At 41.7% G+C, this 21,485-nt stretch overlaps 1 protein-coding gene across 1 annotated transcript in view; it reads left to right on the forward strand.

Moving 5' to 3' along the window:
• Nucleotides 1-32: 32 nt before the first annotated feature.
• LOC126203768 (translocation protein SEC63 homolog) overlaps nt 33-21,485 on the forward strand; it is a 190,379-nt gene continuing 168,926 nt past the window's right edge. The window contains exon 1 of the mRNA XM_049938137.1: nt 33-249. Coding sequence (XP_049794094.1) covers nt 126-249 — 124 coding nt within the window. The 5' untranslated portion in view covers nt 33-125. The remainder of the gene's footprint in view (nt 250-21,485) is intronic.

A 21,485-nucleotide genomic window follows, 5' to 3' on the forward strand; every position in this document is an offset into this window, starting at 1 on the left:
CTGTGAGACGGCCAGGTATTGCGGACACGTTGGTGTACCGTTACGTCTAACGTCTTTGGTACGTGTGAGGCCCACAACAAACTGAGCTTAAGTGACACTGAAAGCAGTTTATAGTAGTTTTTTTAATGGGTGGACAAAAATTTCAGTATGATGAAAGCGGTGGAACGTTTTTCTACTTTTTATTGTCATTTTTGGCGTTACTTCTCATACCAGGAACTTATTATTGGTGGCCACGTAAACGACGCGAAGGTAATGTTATTGTAAGCATGTTTTGTTTAGTAGTTCGTAACATAAAACGTTCTTCGTCTCTGAATTGACAATGAAGTCATGAATCATTTGACATTCACTTACTACCGCAAATCAATTTGCTGTTGTCATTTCTTTGCGTAAATACCCGGGATGTGATGTGGTGGTGACTGATAATAATTCGTGCCTCCAAATGTGGCTCATTTTACATTATGTTATGTCCTTTTGTTGCTCATAGCTTTAATACAAAGTACTCTTATTCTCTAAAGGAGTGTGAATCCTATTTGAAAATTTTCTGCAGCAGTTTGTGGAGATCGGCCTTCACTAAACACCAATATTTGTTTTAAAGGTTTGTACGTACGTCACAGCAATTTCACCCTCTACAGTGCTGTTTTAGTGCTTATGAGGCATCATGTATTACCTGCCCTCAGATATTTTGACACTATTGTAACTCCATGCTTGAGCAAGTCTGATTGACGTTGTATACCCATCATACACAAAATGCACATTGCAATCAGTAGTCCAAGATACTGTGCTACGAGGGATAGTGGATTTTTTTTTTTTAATCGTGAATATATTACCATCAGCCAACGCAATTTCCTGTTGGATAAAGGCCTCCCATTCCATATTTGGCTGTATGCATCCATGTTGCTCCTTCATGTTTTCTGATGTCAGCTACGCAGTTTCCAGTATGTTATCGTCTTTGTCTATTGGTATGAGCCAGCTACATCCATTCACAGTTACAATCATGCCCACTTCTAGTTCATAGTCATTATAGTTTTAAAATGACGGCCGGGTGTATTTGTATTTAGACCCACGCCCTCTGTCCCCATGCGCACTGACAAGTTTCTGAATTGTTTCACTGAAAGTGTTTTTTTCATTAACATTATAAGCCAAAATGTTCGATACCAGGCATTGGCTTTGGCGTGTGATATCATCAAAATAGCAGTCAGTCATCTCATCTCTACATTCAGTATGGTGGGTATTCATGCAATGATAACAAACACATAGCAGTAATAATGTCGTATAAAATAATATATTTAAAATCACCAAAAAATTAATATTGAATTAATGGATTACTCGTGTGAGAATCTGTGGTTTTGCTCTTAGCCAAACCTAACAAAAGATTTCCCCACCCCTAACACACCAATCAAATCCAAAAATTAAAAACCCACAAATCCCATACTGCATAAATCCCCCACAAACATCACAAAATTATTTTCATCTTCAGCTAAGTCGTCACCATGGTACCTTCTGGCAAAGAAACACCAGTTTTCACTAAAATACAACTATTGGCATCAATAAATCTGCTTGACCTGTGTTGATAAACAGCTAATGACAAAACGGTGACTTCAGTAAAAATAGATAAACATATGAAACTAATCACATGCTGGTTGAAAATTTCATGCAACCGATACAGGCACAATGAAGTCCATGATACCCACCAAAGATGAATCTCTGATATCAGAAAAATAACAAGTCAGTTAGAAAATATAAAGAATGTAATTGTATCCTTTTACCTACATAGCTAACGTCTACTCAGTAATGTCCATCAACCACCAATAGACAATGTTTAAAAAAAAAGATACAAGTTTCTCCTCTCTGTCACCTATACTTAATTCCTAGAATACACTTCTCTGCAAAAAGAAAACTTATCAGTAACAGAATGTTTGCTAATGCTCATCTTATGGTTATAAAGTCACTGACAGATTTATTTAAATGAAGTAAATTATCGATTACCAGGCTAGATTTGTCAAACTATGTTCTGCACCAGATGGACTCCCAACACTGTCCCCACAGCATCACCATATGAAACCATAACTAGTGCTTGCAGAGCAACCTTTACCATTTTCATTCACTTTTGACTGTGGGGACCGTTAATATATCTGTCAAAATAGTATATTTTTTGCAGATAACCAATGCCTTATGGTACATCAACTGTCACTAGGTTCGTCACATGACTATCACAACTGAATGTCAGGTATGTGGCGTCTTACTCCACAGATCAACTTTCAACAAATAATATTCCTGAAATTGAAATTCGACATCTGAGTGCCTCTACTAATAACATACCTGCTGCAAAGTGCTCTCTCTTTCATACTCTACTTTTCAAATATACTGCCCATACGTGTTCTGTAATGCATAGATATGGTAAATTTTCCATTGGAACTTAGTTTTTACAAATTTGAATATTTGTAGTTTACCAAAAGCATTCTATGCAGTTTTGCTGTTCTGTTTTTCTTGCTACCCAAAATACAAAACAATCATGAACTGGTTCTGTGACGTCATTATTAATTAGTACTCTTTTCATTTTGTTATGTTGGTTGTACATTATATTAATCTTGATGTAATTTGTTTTCAAGTCCACTTTCAAACTTCCTCAATTAAGTTACAGCTTCATTTGTGATTCAAGATTGTCTGCAGTAGAGACAAAGAGTGCAGTGTCATCAGTAAAATGAAGGTGTTTCAGATATATTCCTGTTTACTTTTTTGAGTTGTAAGGATTGGAAAACTTTCTCTAGGACTGCTGACAATAATTTTACTGGCATACACCCCTTGCTTAACCCATTTCAATTTCTGTCCCTACCACTGTACCCTGCATTCAGCTGTAAAATACACTCCTGGAAATGGAAAAAAGAACACATTGACACCGGTGTGTCAGACCCACCATACTTGCTCCGGACACTGCGAGAGGGCTGTACAAGCAATGATCAAACGCACGGCACAGCGGACACACCAGGAACCGCGGTGTTGGCCGTCGAATGGCGCTAGCTGCGCAGCATTTGTGCACCGCCGCCGTCAGTGTCAGCCAGTTTGCCGTGGCATACGGAGCTCCATCACAGTCTTTAACACTGGTAGCATGCCGCGACAGCGTGGACGTGAACCGTATGTGCAGTTGACGGACTTTGAGCGAGGGCGTATAGTGGGCATGCGGGAGGCCGGGTGGACGTACCGCCGAATTGCTCAACACGTGGGGCGTGAGGTCTCCACAGTACATCGATGTTGTCGCCAGTGGTCGGCGGAAGGTGCACGTGCCCGTCGACCTGGGACTGGACCGCAGCGACGCACGGATGCACGCCAAGACCGTAGGATCCTACGCAGTGCCGTAGGGGACCGCACCGCCACTTCCCAGCAAATTAGGGACACTGTTGCTCCTGGGGTATCGGCGAGGACCATTCGCAACCGTCTCCATGAAGCTGGGCTACGGTCCCGCACACCGTTAGGCCGTCTTCCGCTCACGCCCCAACATCGTGCAGCCCGCCTCCAGTGGTGTCGCGACAGGCGTGAATGGAGGGACGAATGGAGACGTGTCGTCTTCAGCGATGAGAGTCGCTTCTGCCTTGGTGCCAATGATGGTCGTATGCGTGTTTGGCACCGTGTAGGTGAGCGCCACAATCAGGACTGCATACGACCGAGGCACACAGGGCCAACACCCGGCATCATGGTGTGGGGAGCGATCTCTTACACTGGCCGTACACCACTGGTGATCGTCGAGGGGACACTGAATAGTGCACGGTACATCCAAACCGTCATCGAACCCATCGTTCTACCATTCCTAGACCGGCAAGGGAACTTGCTGTTCCAACAGGACAATGCACGTCCGCATGTATCCCGTGCCACCCAACGTGCTCTAGAAGGTGTAAGTCAACTACCCTGGCCAGCAAGATCTCCGGATCTGTCCCCCATTGAGCATGTTTGGGACTGGATGAAGCGTCGTCTCACGCGGTCTGCACGTCCAGCACGAACGCTGGTCCAACTGAGGCGCCAGGTGGAAATGGCATGGCAAGCCGTTCCACAGGACTACATCCAGCATCTCTACGATCGTCTCCATGGGAGAATAGCAGCCTGCATTGCTGCGAAAGGTGGATATACACTGTACTAGTGCCGACATTGTGCATGCTCTGTTGCCTGTGTCTATGTGCCTGTGGTTCTGTCAGTGTGATCATGTGATGTATCTGACCCCAGGAATGTGTCAATAAAGTTTCCCCTTCCTGGGACAATGAATTCACGGTGTTCTTATTTCAATTTCCAGGAGTGTATGTGGCAGAGAGTACTTCCAGCTGTTACTAGGGCTTCTTCCTATTCCATTCATGTATAGAGCTTGGGAAAGATGTACATTTTCATTAGTCTAATCAGAAAGTATTCCAAGATTTTATGTCAATTATATTTTAAGGATATTGGTCGATAATTTCGTGAATCACTTGTACTGCCCTTCTGGTAGACAGGTTTGTTCTTCAAACTACTTTGCGTGTTTTTTTGTTAGAGGAGGTTCAGTATATTACAGTTAAAAGTGGGTCTAACTCACCACAAATTTGGTATAGAATCTGATAGATATTCCATAAGACCCTGAACTTTCTTCAGTTTTAGTGATTTCAGTTATTTCTCAACACCACTGACACTAATAACAGTATCACTCATTTTTGCAGTGAGTTATAAAGTAACATTTGAAAATGGAGCTCAGCCTTTCTGCTTTTGCGTTGCTATCCTCCCTTGCAATTCCTGTCATTTCCTCAAGTCTATGGACATTAAAATTTTGACACCATTATTGGCCATTATACAGACTAGGACTTAGGCCTATTTGGATTTCCTTAGAGATACGTTGAAGGCTTGACAGCCAAATGCATTTCATTCAGCATCCCTCTGTCTATAACACTACATTTTGTTTTGTGCATGTTATGCAGTAGTATTTGTTTCTTTAAAACTGTGTGGCATGACTCTCCAGTCATGACTGGTTCTAACAAACAATCTTACATGCAGCTTCACTTTCTATCTTGTTACATTTGAGTTTCTTATCTCCTGTGACAAATACACCACTTCCATTTCCTCTTAGTTTATCCATTTACTGTTAAATTTTCCCTAAAACTCTTACTGCTATGAATTTCATGTTTTAACCAGCTTTTTGTATCTTGGTACTTTGTGATATCCACTACTTTTTTAGGAACACTACAAAGTTTGACACTTTGTTGTGAATGATTCTGTGGTTAATCACAAGGGTGTTAATGCTCTCAGTTGTTGAGGGGCATTTCTTTGGATCTTACACTGCTACTTCAGGGTCTTGTTACCTGGACTGGATAGTGTGTCACATGATCTACAGAAAAAAAACTCCTATGTGCACCCCTCACAGCACCTGGATAGCAGGCTTTGATGATTAATGCATACCTACCCCTTTAGGGAGGCCCTACAGTTCTTTACCCTATGACTCAACTCTATAATATTGCAATCTAGTCTCATAACTTCATGTCTTTCATCCCACTCAAAACAAGGAGGCTCTATTAGGTCAGGAACAATGTTGCAGATTATGAGGTTTGTTGGAACACTGCGAGCAATGCTGGTCTTTTCAATCTCCTCTGTCAGTAATTGGAATGATACATGTATGACCTCATCACTTAGATGACAGGCATCATGTGTTGCTCTGTGTGCCACATTTTGCAGTTAGTTAAACCTAGTTCCCTTAACAGTTACCAAAACAGCCTCATCAACATGTTGGTGCCATTATTCTCAGGTCAAGCGTCCGATTCCACCCGTCGTCTTTGACCCGTCACATAAGGCTGTTGTGGTGTGTGACGTTACGACGGCATGGAGTTTAGTTTGTGAGAGTGGTGGGTTTGTAGGTGTCATTTTGATGTGATCAGTGGTGCTCTATGGTGGTGTGTTTATGTGTTGTATGTTAGGTGATGTTTTTGGTTTAGTTTGCTTGTGTGGCGTGTTTATGGGTAGCGTATTGTTGCAGTCGGTGGTTCTCTCTGCTGGTGTGTTTATGGGTAGCGTGTTATGTGGCATATGGGGTTCATTCGTGTGGTAGCATTGCACGTAGGCCTATGTAGTATTGGAGGTGAGTGTGTTTTCAGCGGAATATTTTTCAGTGAGTTAACGATTTTGGTTTCGTTATGTTGACGTTATTGTAATTTTTTTCTGTTCGTTGTGTGTGAATTTTGGTAAATTGCTTTGTCTATGGCAGGTATGGATATGACTGACAAGGTCAACAGTTTTCGGTTTTTGGTGATGATGGGGGACAGTGCGTTGTCTCTAATAAAATTTCTTCAGCTATTCGGCCTGTTGCCTGAAGTCATGAAGTGTTCAGTATGTCGTGAAGAAATGAGGCTTACTGAAGTTCCGGCATCTCGGACCAGGGGCAGCTGTATGTAGAGATGTCTTAAGGATAACTTACAGCACTTGATTAGGCGAGGATCCTGGTTTGAGAAGTCTAGGTTGGGCATGCGAGAAATTGTGTTAATGATGCATCATGTTTCTTATAAATCCTCTCACAATATCTGTACGCATGAGGTGGGTGTGAATGACAGAACAGTGCTTGATTGGTATTCTTATTGTCGTGAGGTATGTTCTGAATATATTAAGTACAGGGGTAGGTTGGGTGGGCCTGGTGTTGTGGAGATTGATGAGTCGTAGTTTGGGAAGAGAAAGAATGAGAGGTGTAAGTCTTTGGTTGGTTTATGGGTGGGGGGTTCAGAATGTGTATGTAGGGTTCTGGAGGGCCGGACAGAAAGGTAATTAGTGAGATTGATTGAACATTTTATTGAAGAGGGTACCACTATAGTCTCAGATCCGTTTTCATCTTATAGGGGGTTGGGTCAGCAGGGGTACAATCTTTTAGTAGTGAACCACAGTGTTGAGTTTAAAAATTATGATACGGGGACCTGTACGAATGTTTTTGTTTGTACATGCACGCACGCACCTGTGTGTGTGTGTGTGTGTGTGTGTGTGTGTGTGTGTGTGTGTGTTTGTGGTGTCTGACCTTGATGGCTGCGCCGGAGCTTTTTAGTGGTAAGTTGACTTTTTTTATTTATTTATTTATTTATTTAAATGGTTGGTGGGGTGTTTGTGAGTTGTTTGCTTGTTATATTGGTGATTTGCTTTGCTGTTTACATGTATTACTTTAGAGAAGTGTTTGATTGCACGGTGTGGATGTGGCTGTGGCTGGTTTTGTATCGTTAGTTGCTGTTGACCTATATAGGTTGAGGGAAGTGTTTGATTCCAATTTTGATTTCCTAGGTGTTTTCTTTTGTGGTAGGATTAAGTGTGGTGGTGGTGAAAATTTTGAGATTTATAGTGTGGTGTCGGTTGTTTCTGTTGTCCTATATAGGTCAAGCGAAGTGATTGATTCCAGTGGATTTTGTGTGTAGTGGAATTTGGGAAGGTTGTGGGGTCTTGTTATTTTAGTGTTTTTTGTCATTTGGTGTAGTGGTGTGTGTTTATATTTAGTTTGACCCCATCCAAAACCCCCAATTTCCCCTGCTTGTCCTGTTAGTTTCATTATATTTTTGGAGGAATATCTGTTTGGTGGTTTTTCGATCTATTTTCGTGTTTGTTGTCATGTTTACGTGATGACGTCGTAGGAGCGGTATGGGAGTTGTTGTTAACGGTCTTTTCTGCCATATTGGTGATGTCATTGGTCAAAGCAGAGGGGTGCAATCGGACACTTCCGCTATCCCTTATTCTCAGTGTGTTTGAGCTGCCAATACGTAATAGATCCATCCCCTTTTGCATTTGCCTCTGTTTTGACACTGGACACAGCATGTTTCCCAACAACTGAAGTGAATCTCACTGGATCAACTTCAGTTTCAGTGGAAGATGGCAGCTTGAGCTTTTTGGTAAGGGGTATACATATAACAGACTTGAGCTGTACTTGGTCCCCATCTCCCCTCTACATGATACCTTGCCTTACCACTGCCACGCCACCCAAGTAGGGTGTCCATTTCATTTTCATTGATAAAGGGGACATTTAAAATAAATTAGAGAAAAACCTGGGACAATGAAGAAAAAAACGGGACATAAATATTGTATTGACTAAATTTAATACACATACAAGTTTACCTTTACAACGTGCACTCAGATGATCCCAAATCACTTTTTACAATTATTCTGCCACACTATCACCGTACTTTTCACTTTTATGTACTTTATCAAGAAGTGCATTTTCGTTTGAAATTGTATCATAAAAGTCAGTAAACGATACACCATTAAAGTGTGTTTTGACAATGAGCAAGGCCCTCACTGTTTCAACTTTCATTCTGTTTTTTTCATCTGACCACAAAGAGTTCACTAAAGAAAACACACATTCCACAGCAGCATTTGACCCAGGAATTGCCAGACAAAACTCCACCAAATGAATAATGTTTCTCATGTTAATGTTATTACTTTTGAAATAAGCAAATATTTTACACCACGTTGCACTAACACTTTCTTTGTCTCCTTCTTCACTTTTTATGAAGTTCTGTGCACATGAAAATTCATCGAACTACTTCGTCTTCATCAACAGGAAAATTTGGTACAATACTTTTAACAAAAACACAACAGTTCTGAATATCCTTCCACTGTAGCTGCTCCTTTTCAATATTAACGCAGTCAAATGCTTTAAAAGGTGTGAGAAATTGTAAACACCATTCTTTAATATACTCAATGCAAGAGTCATAGAAGATGTCAGCATAAATATGAAATTGTTGTACAGTAATTTCACCCTCTTCTTCCAGCCTTCTTAGAGTCTTACGTACAAAGGATGTGAGAAATCTTTCAGATTTTCTACACTGTAATTTGCCCAATAATTTGTTTATTTCTTGATAAACTTCCACTATTGTGATTTCTTGTTTCTCAATACATTTAATTGTTGTGGAATAAGGTTTTAGCTGGCTAACAAGAAAATGTAGAACAATGGACACAGGGTTATCAAAGAATTGTTTAAGGATAAAAGGACACTTATCAAGGGAAATGAAATATGATTTCAAAGCAGGAAATATCTCTACAATTCTTTCCAACACTGGCAGCAGAAATAGCCACCTTGTCTTGCTGTGCACAAGTACAGTCTTGTATTCAGTTACAGTAAACTTACAGAATGACTTCAGAGATTCAACCTTTACTGTATATATGTGGAAATGCTGGTAGATTTTGTTTACAATTAATTGACAGTCGATGGGTAGGCAATCTGAGCCAGTTTGTAAGGATTTGTGCACCACATGTGCTGGACAGCCAACACCTACTATACTATTCACTGTGTTCCGTTGCAGTTTATAGAACAAATTGTTTTTCCCTTTCCTCTGCATACCACCAAAATTGGTGTTAGTGTTGTCTGCAGAAACTGCAATCACCTTTCCCTCAAGATCATATTTCTTTAAAACCTCCAGCACATAATTCTGAAGTAAATCTGAAGTTTCTCCAGCTAAATTAACCAGTTCGAGCACTTTCACCGTGATGCCATTTTCAGGGTGAAAATACCTGACAAGAGAGGAACCAACTTCAAATCCAGATGATTCGATGTATCAATCATTACAGAAATGAATCAAGCACTTTTCAGTTCATTTAAAACCTGCTGAGGTGCATACGGTGCAATAACATTTGAAGTGATTGCATTACAGTTTGTGTGTCCACATGTGAATTTAGGATTGAAAAGTTTTTTTAACAACTGCTGTAGTACAGTCCATTGACTTAAAGCTATGGTTATGCATTGCACTGTGGTATGGAAACGTAGCTTCTTGTGCTACCAATTGGCTATCCATTTCTGTTACTGATTTTAAGTTTACATAGTAGTCACTCACTCATTTATTTGCTCTTTTCGTTTGATCACTCATGCGATGTTTCTTCGTCTTAATGTGATTCACAATGTCAGACCTTCCACCATGACCAATAGCAAATTTTGATCTGCACAATGTACATTCTACAGTTTCTCTACTACCAGTGATAAAAGGAAACTCGCTTTTTATATTGCTGTTAAAATTACACTTTCGTTTTGGCATAATGAAACAGTGATTGCACAGTGCAAAACATTAACAGTGTGATGACGAAAGCCAGAGAGCAAGTATCAGTGGTATAGAGTATCTCTGGACAGAAAGGACACATTCAGTGGATCGATTTAGAAGAGAAAAATCTTCGTTGTTATTCGTAACCTAAAGTGCGTTTAAAATTACTTGCGATTTTTGACAGTTCGGTACATGGCTCTGAGTGCTATGGGACTTATACATGTTTAGAGTATGCTGAAAGTCATCACACACTTCCTAGCGTAAATAATTGCGCAGTTAATAGCAAGTCAAACTACCAGTAGCGTAAAATACTGTAGCCAAGCGGAATCATAAAAAAACGGGACATATGAGCGTCCCCAAAAAAACTTTCGGGACAGCGGGACATTTTGGTAAAAAACAGGACTGTCCCTGGAAAAATGGGAGGAATGGACACCCTACACCCAAGTCAAGTGTGCAAGTAATGATAGACACAGTACTTCATGTAGAAGAGACAGAATCCACCAGAGAGGATAGTACGTGAGGTACCTGTGGTACCTCTGCTACTTGACTCTCGGTAGTCCTCCCAGTACACCCATTCACAATTGCTTGATGGTAGTCAGGATGATTTTGAGCTGCTTACAAACGCCAACTATCTCTACCTGTGCTTGAGAACAGCATTCACAGTAAGCGGCATTGTGGTTAGTGCAATGTTTTACAGGAGACTGTCCTCGATTTAGCAAATAAAAATACAAATTTATTAACATGTGGTGTACTGTCACAGGAATGTAACATGCACTGCAGGCTGTTGGGCTCTTTAACTGGAGGAGAAATCCATGTATCAGGGAAGTTTGTCCAATATGGAGGCATGTTAATATCACTTCATTCCATCTCTGTGACTGGAAGGATGTGTCCCACAGTTAGATTGTTCATTTCACTAACCATAGTTTATCTGCCGCTTCCACCGACACTTTCTGTCTGTGATGCAGGATCCATTTTTTTTTTTTTTTTTTGCTAGGAAAGGTTGTAAAGGGGCATTATGTTGAGTAACTATGAAAACTGCACAAGTGTCCTTGGCTGCTGCATATGCCTGAATTGCCACATGTCCTACCACCCAGCGGAATGCTACCTCATGGAGGATGTGCTGGGATTGCTCTCTCTTCTTGATATGTACATTGCATAGTTTGCAGCGGAATCGTATAAAAAGGGGAATTTCATATCTCAAAAAGTCTCATCTGTTCTACAGCCATCAAGTCTACCTGTACCATTACATTGCATAAAGTGAATTCATTTGCTAACCATACATTGAGGACACAGTCAGGATAAACTACAGTGTAACTTAGACCCAGCATTGTAGTTTGATACGCTGATTTAAATTATTATGAAAAATATTTTTAAAATGTAATCTGGAGGTCTCACTATCTTGTGTCTGTTGATTGTGAAATAATACTGGGCCTGGATAGCAGCCACGGTGGATGATGAATCCAACCCTGGGTGGGAAATAACTGATTCTTTATCCACACCTAGATCTGTGTGCTCTGCTTTCACATTGATTTCAAACGACTGTCACTTGTAGATAATTTGTTGAAGCCAATTCCATGGACAGCTGCACGTGCTGGCAGAACACTGGTAGTGTCTGCGGGTCAACCAGAAACAATAAGCGTGGCCCCTGAGGAGTTCCCATGGGTTGGATGGTTAAGACTCATCAGCCTCTTGCAGATACTAGGCCTGGAGCTGGTTATTCAGACACTTGTGTCTGGCCTAATCCCCTCATTGTGTAGGGCACATAAGATCCTTAAACCTGAAGGTCCTGCTGATCCAGGTGCGTGGCTTTTGTTATAGAAGTGGAGTCAGTACATTGTCAGCTCCCCTGATCTGTGGCCGAGACACATTAAAGTGTTCAGCACTTTGAGAGACTGTGCTTTCGTGTCTGTCTAGTCTGGTAGTTCCAAGGGCTTTTCTGGAAAACTAGGCCCAGAAGCTGCACCAAATCTCTGACACATGGAATGATCATGTTGGTGAACTACATAGTGCCGTGAATGGATGAAATCCAAGCACATTGTTTTAAATGTCAAGAACTTAAAATTTTTATACACTGAAGAGCCAAAGAAACTGGTACACCTGCCTAATATTGTTATAGGTCCCATGAGCTTGCAAAAGTGCTGCAACACGACATTGTATGGACTCGACTAATGTCTGAAATAGTGCTTGAGGGTGTTGACACTATGAATCCTGCAGTGCTGTCCATAAATCTGTAAGAGTACGAGGGGGTGGAGATCTCTTCTGAACAGCACATCACAAAACATTCCAGGTATGCTCAATAATATTCATGTTTGGGGAGTTTGGTGGCCAGTGGAACTGTTTTAAACTCAGGAGAGTGCTCCTGGAGCCACTCATTAGCAACTCATTCCAACTGCACACATCCCACACCATTACAGAGCCTCCACCAGCTTGAAAAGTCCCTTGCTGACATGCAGGGTCCAAGCATTCATAAGGTTGTCTCCATACCCGTAAATGTCCATCTTCTCACTACAATTTGAAACAAGACATCCAGTCATCGAGAGTCCAATGTCGGTGTTGACGTGCTCAGACGAGGTGTAAAGCTTTGTGTCATACCGTCATCAAGGATACACGAGTGGACCTTCGGTTCCGGAAGCCCCTTATCGATGATGTTTCATTGAATGATTGGCACATTGGCACTTGTTGGTGGTCCAGCACTGAGATCTGCACCAATTTGCAGGAGGATTGCACTTATCTTCAGTCATCGTTGGTCCTGCTCTTGCAGGATCTCTTCCCCGCCGCAGCAATGTCGAAGATTTTATGTTTTACTGGATTCCTGATATTCATGGTACACTCGTGAAATGGCCGTACGGGAAAACCTCACTTCATTGCTACATTGGAGATGCTGTGTCCCATTGCTCATGTGCTAACTATAACACCATGTTAAAACTCACTTATATCTTGATAACTTGCCATTGTAGTAGCAGTAACCAATCTAAGAACTGTGCCAGACACTTGTCTTATACAGGCATTGCTGACTGCAATGCCATATTCTGCCTGTTTACATGTCTCTGTATTTGAATATGCATGCCTATACCAGTTTCTGTGGTTCATGTAGTCCACTCCTCCAGTCTCTTTAGTATAAGTTGCAGCTGACATCTTGCTGTTGCTGGGTTGGGGAATAAGCCAAGTATAGAAAAATTCCACAAATAATGACATAGCTGTTGTTATTAGCAATACAGAAGAGAATAACTCTCAGTGTGTTACCTTGTGGAACAAATCAGTCTCTGATAAAAATTCCTCTGCTCTGTATCTGAAGGAACGCTGTGACAGAAAGAACGGCAGAAAGGTTAGTATCATTCTCCAGAAGTCCCACAAATGGAACTATCCAAATATTTTATGCACCCAAGTGTGAGGCACGCAAGTCTCCCCACCAACGGCAAGGTCCGTGTTTCATGCGGGGGGCCGTTTAATGACATAAATAAATATCATAATATGTAAATTTACTTTTGGTGATGGGCCCACATCATCAGTATTGTAGGCCTGCTGCAGATAGAAAAAGGTTTCTGTGAAGAGTTGCCTGCATAGGCAGACTACAACAATTTGAGTAGCCGTGTTTTTTGAAATGATCCTTTCCATATGGGTTGCAAACGGCTTGATGCCAAATGAGTATTTCTGCAGAGCACAGATTGCATGTGAATGCAGGAACACTGTCAATGTTTCCAGAATGAGTTTTTCATTCTGCAGTGGAGTGTGCACTGATATGAAACTTCCTGGCAGATTAAAACTGTGTGCTGGACCAAGACTCAAACTCAGGAACTTTACCTTTTGCATGTAAGTGCTCTAGCAACTGTTATCAGTTAGTAAAGCACTCGAAGGCGAAGGTCCCAAGTTCAAATCTTGGTCACTGTCAGTGTTTGCTTGAGGCTTAGAAAAGATTGCATGGATTGTTGAGTAATGGTTCATAAGCAATGCATGAATTACATGTGCAGTGCATCCCACTTCCTGAATTGGTAGCTCAAATTAATATGATGGTATCCTTGTGGGAGGGATGTGTAAATACAAATGAGAGTGAACCACAGTATATCTGCCCCATCACTGATATGCAAGCAGTACAGGGACCTGAAATACATTCAAATCAGACATTAAGTTGGATTTAAAAAAAAAAAGGGGGGGGGGTTGGCTGAAAATTGGCAGAAACATTCAGTACAGTGTTCAGATCAAACTCCCAAAAAATGCACTTTGGGGAAAGTCCACCATATTGGACTTGTCGAGTTATAACCATAGTAAGCGAAACAAGCCTCCAACTGGGTTCCTTTTAGTGTCAAATTAATGGGTTTAAGCACCACTATCATCTAAAAAGATAAAACAGCTTACTGTAGTGCAGTTTTGTTTTTGTACTCAACTAGTGTTGAAAAAATAATTGATCTAAAAATTTGCAGCTTTTGATCATACATTGCTGATTTTTTTTAAAAAAAGTGTGAGTAATGTTGTAACATACAATAAAAACAAAATGCAGTTTAAATAATTTTCATAAAATGGGAAAAAACAGCGACAATAATACATTGTTTTTCATGAAAGTGGGCAGAATTGTTGTATGCTTGAAAGGTTCACTTACCCACCACCAACTAATGACAGGAATACGGTATATGGAAAAAAAAACTAACATTACAGTTTCTTTTATAAAAATGAGAAAAACTATGTACAGGTCTTTTTACATTTTGTGGTTATTTATCTAAACGCATCAGTCACAGTCTTGATGTCTCGGTTTCAATGGCTGCTTCACTACCCGAGCCATCTGAATCCATCCCTCCACCACCAGCTTTTCTGGACTGCACAGATGGGAGTTATCCATACAACGCATTCTTCGCTCCTTTAATTATCCCGGTCTCAGCCTATGGTAACGTACTGTGCCCACCCAACAGTTTCCAGCCAGCCAGAGTGGCTGAGCGGTTCTAGGCGCTTCAGTCTGGAACCGTGCGACCGTTACGGTCGCAGGTTCGAATCCTGCCTCGGGCATGGATGTGTGTGATGTTCTTAGGGCAGTTAGGTTTAAGTAGTTCTAAGTTCTAGGGGACTGATGACCTCAGATGTTAAGTCCCACAGTGCTCAGAGCCAACAGTTTCCATCCCCTCTGTCCCATCATCTCCTCCTCATTCTCATCTCCCACCCTGTTTATTTGCGGCCCTCTGCCAACGCATCCGCCTGTCTTTCCCTGCTCCTCACATTTTGTTCCTTTTTTTTCCCACCTCCCTGCCCCACAACCTCCTGACTCTGCACCTGTTGGCAGTCTAGTCCCTGCACATTCCACCAGACGGCATTCGTCTCTCTTCCCACATGTACACTACTATCCCTTAGCCTTCCCTGACCCCTCCAGATGGCTGCTTGCATCCCACTTGATAGTTGCATTCTGGCCCGAGATGCTGAAGTTGGCAGTCATGTGTGCTTGCTGGTGTGTGTGCATGGTGTTTGTCTCTCTTTTACTGATGAAGGCTGTGGCCGAAAGCTTTATGTAAGTCCTGTCTGCAACTTGACATGTCTTCTTTACAGTAAGTAGCGATCTGTATTTTCCTACATAGTTGATATTCCTACCTGGAGTTTCCATTACCTGATTCTGGCTTTTATTTAAAATTGACTTGCTGACTTCTAGTATAAGTCACAATACCAACATGGACAAACATTATATATGGATATTATTATTATTACTATATTGAAGCAGGAGGATTGTGTAATGATGTAAATGTAGGTACGTTGTTATTCTATGTATTGCAGATCTTGGCTATAATTATGTGTGCTGTCATGTTAGTTGCTGCATCTAGCATTTTTGGTCCCACCTTTTGCAGTTCTGAAGATGGCAACGGGGAACTGCCAAAACTGGTAATCTGTATGAAGAAATGATTTTAGCGATCTTGACAGTCAACAAAATATTCAGTGTTCATACTGCTACACCCAACACTGACAATGTCAGAAGTGTATACAAGTACTCTTACTAAAGTTTTGGTGTACATGTAGTTGACTGCTGCAAAATTCAAAACCTAATGCAAGGAACACAAAAGACTGGAAGTATGAAAACAGTGGAACATTTTAAGAAAATATTACAGTTAGTCAACAAACATTGAATAGGTTTGGAGATTGTAAGAGTGAATAGGTACATTAGGCTCTTGTATAAAAAAGAAATTCACAAGAAAATCAAGGCAGCATAAGAAATCAATCATTGATAATTTTAGCCTCAGACATGTCTGTGAAGTGAGCTGTAATGAAGATCCATAACATAATGTTGTCTCATTCTAACTTCCCTGCACTAACATACCCCATATATTCACCTCTCACACCCCCTGCTCGCTAGCACCATCTTCACTCTTCCTAGACTCCTAACATCAAGAATAAGTGTCCAACAAAAACCAGTAAAAAGCCATCCTATTGTCTCCTCCACCCAGTAAGACCTCAACGGCTACACTTTACTGTGAGCCATCCACACACAACTCTTGCTCAGGATATAGTGCAAGTATTGGCAATACCTGTGCTTGTATAATTGGTGGTAGCCGATTGGAGACAGGTATTTGTAAAGCGAATAACAAGCTGTAACCGGAAAATATGAAGTACTTGCGTTATTTCTACACATTTATTTTTGGCCATATATTGACCTGATGTGTTGTTGTTGTTGTGGTGGTGGTGGTCTTCAGTCCACAACTGATCTGATACAGCTCTCCAGGCTACTCTATCCTGTGCAGACCTCTTCACCTCCGAATAACAACTGCAACCTACATCCTTCTGAATCTGCTTAGTGTATTCATCTCTTGATATCCCTCTATGATTTTTACCCTCCACACTTCCCTCCAATACGTGATGCTTCAGAATGTGTCCTACCAACTGATCCCTTCTTGTAGTCAAGTTTTACTACAAATTCCTCTTCTCCTCAATTCTATTCAGTTCCTCCTCATTAGTCACGTGATCTACCCATCTAATCTTCAGCATTATTCTGTAGCACCACATTTCGAAACCCTCTATTCTCTTCTTGTCTAAACTATTTAATGTCCATACATGGCTACACTCCATACAAATACTTTAAGAAAAGACTTCCTGACACGTAAATCAATATTCAATGTTAACAGATTTCTCTTCTTCAGAAATGCTTCCCTTGCCCTAGCCAGTAACACTTTATATCCTCTCTACTTCAATCAATGTAAGTTATTTTGCTCCCCAAATAGCAAAACTCGTTTACTACTTTTAAGTTGCTAATTTCCTTATCTAATTCCCTCAGCATCACCTGATTTAATTCGACTACATTGCATTATCCTCGTTTTGCTTCTGTTGATGTTCATCTTATATCCTCCTTTCTCGACACTATCCACCCCGCTCAACTGCTCTTCCATGTCCTTTGCTGTCTCTGACAGAATTACAATGTCATCGGTAAACCTCAAAGTTTTTATTTCTTCTCCAAGGATATTAATTTTTACTCCAAATTTTTCTTTTGTTTCCTGTTCCGCTTGCTCAATATAGATTGAATAACATTGAGGATAAGCTACAACTCTGTCTCACTCCCTTCTCAACCACTGTTTCCCTGTCGTACCCATCAACTCTCATAACTGCCATCTGGTTTCTGTACAAATTATAAATAGGGTTTCACTCCCTGTATTTTACACCTACCATCTTCAGAATTTGAAAGAGAGTGTTCTAGTCAGCATTGTGAAAAGCTCTTTCTAAGTCTACAAATGCTAGGAACATAGGTTTGCCTTTCCTTAACCTATCTTCTGAGATAAGTTGTGGGGCCAGTATTGCCTCACGTGTTCCAACATTTCTACGGAATCCAAACTGATCTTCCCTGAGGTCAGCTTCTACCAGTTTTTCCATTCGTTTGTAAAGAATTTGTGTCAGTAATTTGCAACCATGACTTACTGAACTGATAGTTTAGTAATTTTCACACCTGTCAACACCTACTTTCTTTGTAAATGGAATTATTATATTCTTCATGAAGTCTGAAGGTATTTTGTCTGTCTCATACATGTTGCTCACCAGATGGTAGAGTTTTGTCATGGCTGGCTCTCCCAAGGCTACCAGGCTATCAGTAGTTCTAATGGAATGTTATCTACTCCCAGGGCCTTGTTTCAACTTAGGTCTTTCAGTGCTCTGTCAAACTCTTCACGCAGTATCATATCTCCCGTTTTATCTTCATCTACATCCTCTCCTGTTTCCATAATGTTGCCGTCAAAAGATAAACAGCTTACTGTAGTGCAGTTTTGTTTTTGTACTCAACTAGTGTTGAAAAAATAATTGATCTAAAAATTTGCAGCTTTTGATCATACATTGCTGATTTTTTTAAAAAAATTATTATTGTATAGACCCTTCATATATTCCTTCCATCTTTCTGCTTCCCCTTCTTTGTTTGGGACTGGTTTTCCATGAGAGCTTTTGATATTCATACAGGTGGTTCTCTTTTCTCCCAAGGTCTCTTTAATTTTCCTGTAGGCAGTATCTATCTTACCCGTTGTGATATACGCTTCTACATCCTTACATTTGTCCTCTAGCCATCCCTGCTTAGCCGTTTGCACTTCCTGTCAATCTCGTTTTCGAGACATTTGTTTTACTTCTTTCCGCCTGCTTCATTTACTGCATTTTTTTATTTTCTCCTTTCATCAATTAAAGTCAATATATCTTCTGTTACCCAAGGATTTCTACTAGTCCTCATCTTTTTACCTGCTTAATCATCTGCTGCCTTCACCATTTCATCTCTCAAAGCTACCCAATCGTCTTCTACTATGTTTCTTTCCCCTTGTCAACCCTTCCCTAATGCTCTCTCTGAAACTGTCTACAACTTCCGGTTCTTTCAGTTTATCCAGGACCCATGTCCTTAAAGTCTTGCCATTTTGCAGTTTCTTCAGTTTTAATCTACAGTTCATAACCAATAAATTGTGGTCAGAGTCCACATCTGCCACTGAAAAGCCTTACAATTTAAAACCTGGTTCCTAAATCTCTGTCTTAAAAAACAATTATATAATCTATCTGAAACCTTCCAGTGTCTTCAGGCCTCTTCCACGTATATTCTACCAGGCGGCTTCCTCTTTCATGCCTAACCCCAGTCGGTATTCACATACTACTTTCCTTCTCTTCCTTTTCCTACAGCTGAATTACCCCATGACTGTTAAATTTTCGCCTCCCTTAACTATCTGAATAATTTCTTTTATCGCATCATACATTTCCCCACTCTCATCATCTGCAGAGCTGGTTGGCATATAAACTTGTGCTACTGTGGTAGGCATGGGCTTCGTGTCTATCTTGGCTATGATACTGTGTTCACTATACAGTTCGTAGTAGCTTTCTGTCTCCCCCCCCCCCTCCCCCCTCCGGATTGTTAAACCACCTCCTGCATTACCATTTGGTTTTGTATTTATAACCCTGTTTTAGCCTGACTAGAAGTCTTGTTTCTCCTGCCACCGAACTTCACTAATTCCCTATCCATTTCCTTTTTTAAATTTTCTAACCTGTCAGCCCGATTAAGGTATCCGACATTCCATGCTCCGATCCGTAGAATGCCAGTTTTGTTTCTCCAGATAACAATGCCCTCCTGAGTAGTCCCTGCCCGGAGATCCGAATGGGGGCTATTTTACTTCCAGAATATTTTACCCAAGATGACACCATTGTCATTTAATCATACAATAAAGCAGCATGCCGTTGGGAAAAATTATGGCTGTAATTTCTCCTTGCTTTCAGCCATTTGCAGTACCAGAACAGCAAGGCCGTTTTGGTTGATGTTACAAGGCCAGATCAGACAATCGTCCTGACTGTTGCCCCTGCAACTACTGAAAAGATTGCTGCCCCTCTTCAGGAATAACACGTTTGTCTGGCCTCTCAACTGATACCCCTCCGTTAGTGTTGCACCTATGGTACAGCTGTCTGTATTGCTGAGGCATGCAAGCATCCCCACCAACGGCAAAGTCCGTGTTTCAGGGGGGGGGGGGGGATGTTTATGACATAAATAAATATCATAATACACTCCTGGAAATTGAAATAAGAACACCGTGAATTCATTGTCCCAGGAAGGGGAAACTTTATTGACACATTCCTGGGGTCAGATACATCACATGATCACACTGACAGAACCACAGGCACATAGACACAGGCAACAGAGCATGCACAATGTCGGCACTAGTACAGTGTATATCCACCTTTCGCAGCAATGCAGGCTGCTATTCTCCCATGGAGACGATCGTAGAGATGCTGGATGTAGCCCTGTGGAACGGCTTGCCATGCCATTTCCACCTGGCGCCTCAGTTGGACCAGCGTTCGTGCTGGACGTGCAGACCGCGTGAGACGACGCTTCATCCAGTCCCAAACATGCTCAATGGGGGACAGATCCGGAGATCTTGCTGGCCAGGGTAGTTGACTTACACCTTCTAGAGCACGTTGGGTGGCACGGGATACATGCGGACGTGCATTGTCCTGTTGGAACAGCAAGTTCCCTTGCCGGTCTAGGAATGGTAGAACGATGGGTTCGATGACGGTTTGGATGTACCGTGCACTATTCAGTGTCCCCTCGACGATCACCAGTGGTGGACGGCCAGTGTAGGAGATCGCTCCCCACACCATGATGCCGGGTGTTGGCCCTGTGTGCCTCGGTCGTATGCAGTCCTGATTGTGGCGCTCACCTGCACGGCGCCAAACACGCATACGACCATCATTGGCACCAAGGCAGAAGCGACTCTCATCGCTGAAGACGACACGTCTCCATTCGTCCCTCCATTCACGCCTGTCGCGACACCACTGGAGGCGGGCTGCACGATGTTGGGGCGTGAGCGGAAGACGGCCTAACGGTGTGCGGGACCGTAGCCCAGCTTCATGGAGACGGTTGCGAATGGTCCTCGCCGATACCCCAGGAGCAACAGTGTCCCTAATTTGCTGGGAAGTGGCGGTGCGGTCCCCTACGGCACTGCGTAGGATTCTACGGTCTTGGCGTGCATCCGTGCGTCGCTGCGGTCCGGTCCCAGGTCGACGGGCACGTGCAACTTCCGCCGACCACTGGCGACAACGTCGATGTACTGTGGAGACCTGTGGTTCTGTCAGTGTGATCATGTGATGTATCTGACCCCAGGAATGTGTTAATAAAGTTTCCCCTTCCTGGGACAATGAATTCACGGTGTTCTTATTTCAATTTCCAGGAGTGTATTTTTCAAAGAATGTGAGAAACTTGGTGACAACAGAGTCGTCATGGAGATCGATAAGGCTTTGCTCAGAAGAAGAAAATTTACCAGAGGTAAAAAAAAAAAAAAAAGAGGAGGGTGTATTTTCAGAGAAATCCAAAGAGGAATCCAAGAGTGCTTCTTCACGAGTTGTTCTCAGACTTAGTGCTCAATATTGTCAAAGATTACATCCATTCAGGAGTGACTGTAATTTCTGACTTCTTTAGGTTGTACATATGCTTGAATAATGAAGGGTTCATAAAGTGACATTTAAATGTTCCAAAACTGGTGCACACACATATAGCATTGAAGGCACCTGAGCTTCCATAAGGAGATCTCT

This window comes from Schistocerca nitens, chromosome 9, assembly GCF_023898315.1.
Source record: "Schistocerca nitens isolate TAMUIC-IGC-003100 chromosome 9, iqSchNite1.1, whole genome shotgun sequence".
Classification (NCBI taxonomy): Eukaryota; Metazoa; Arthropoda; class Insecta; order Orthoptera; family Acrididae; genus Schistocerca; species Schistocerca nitens.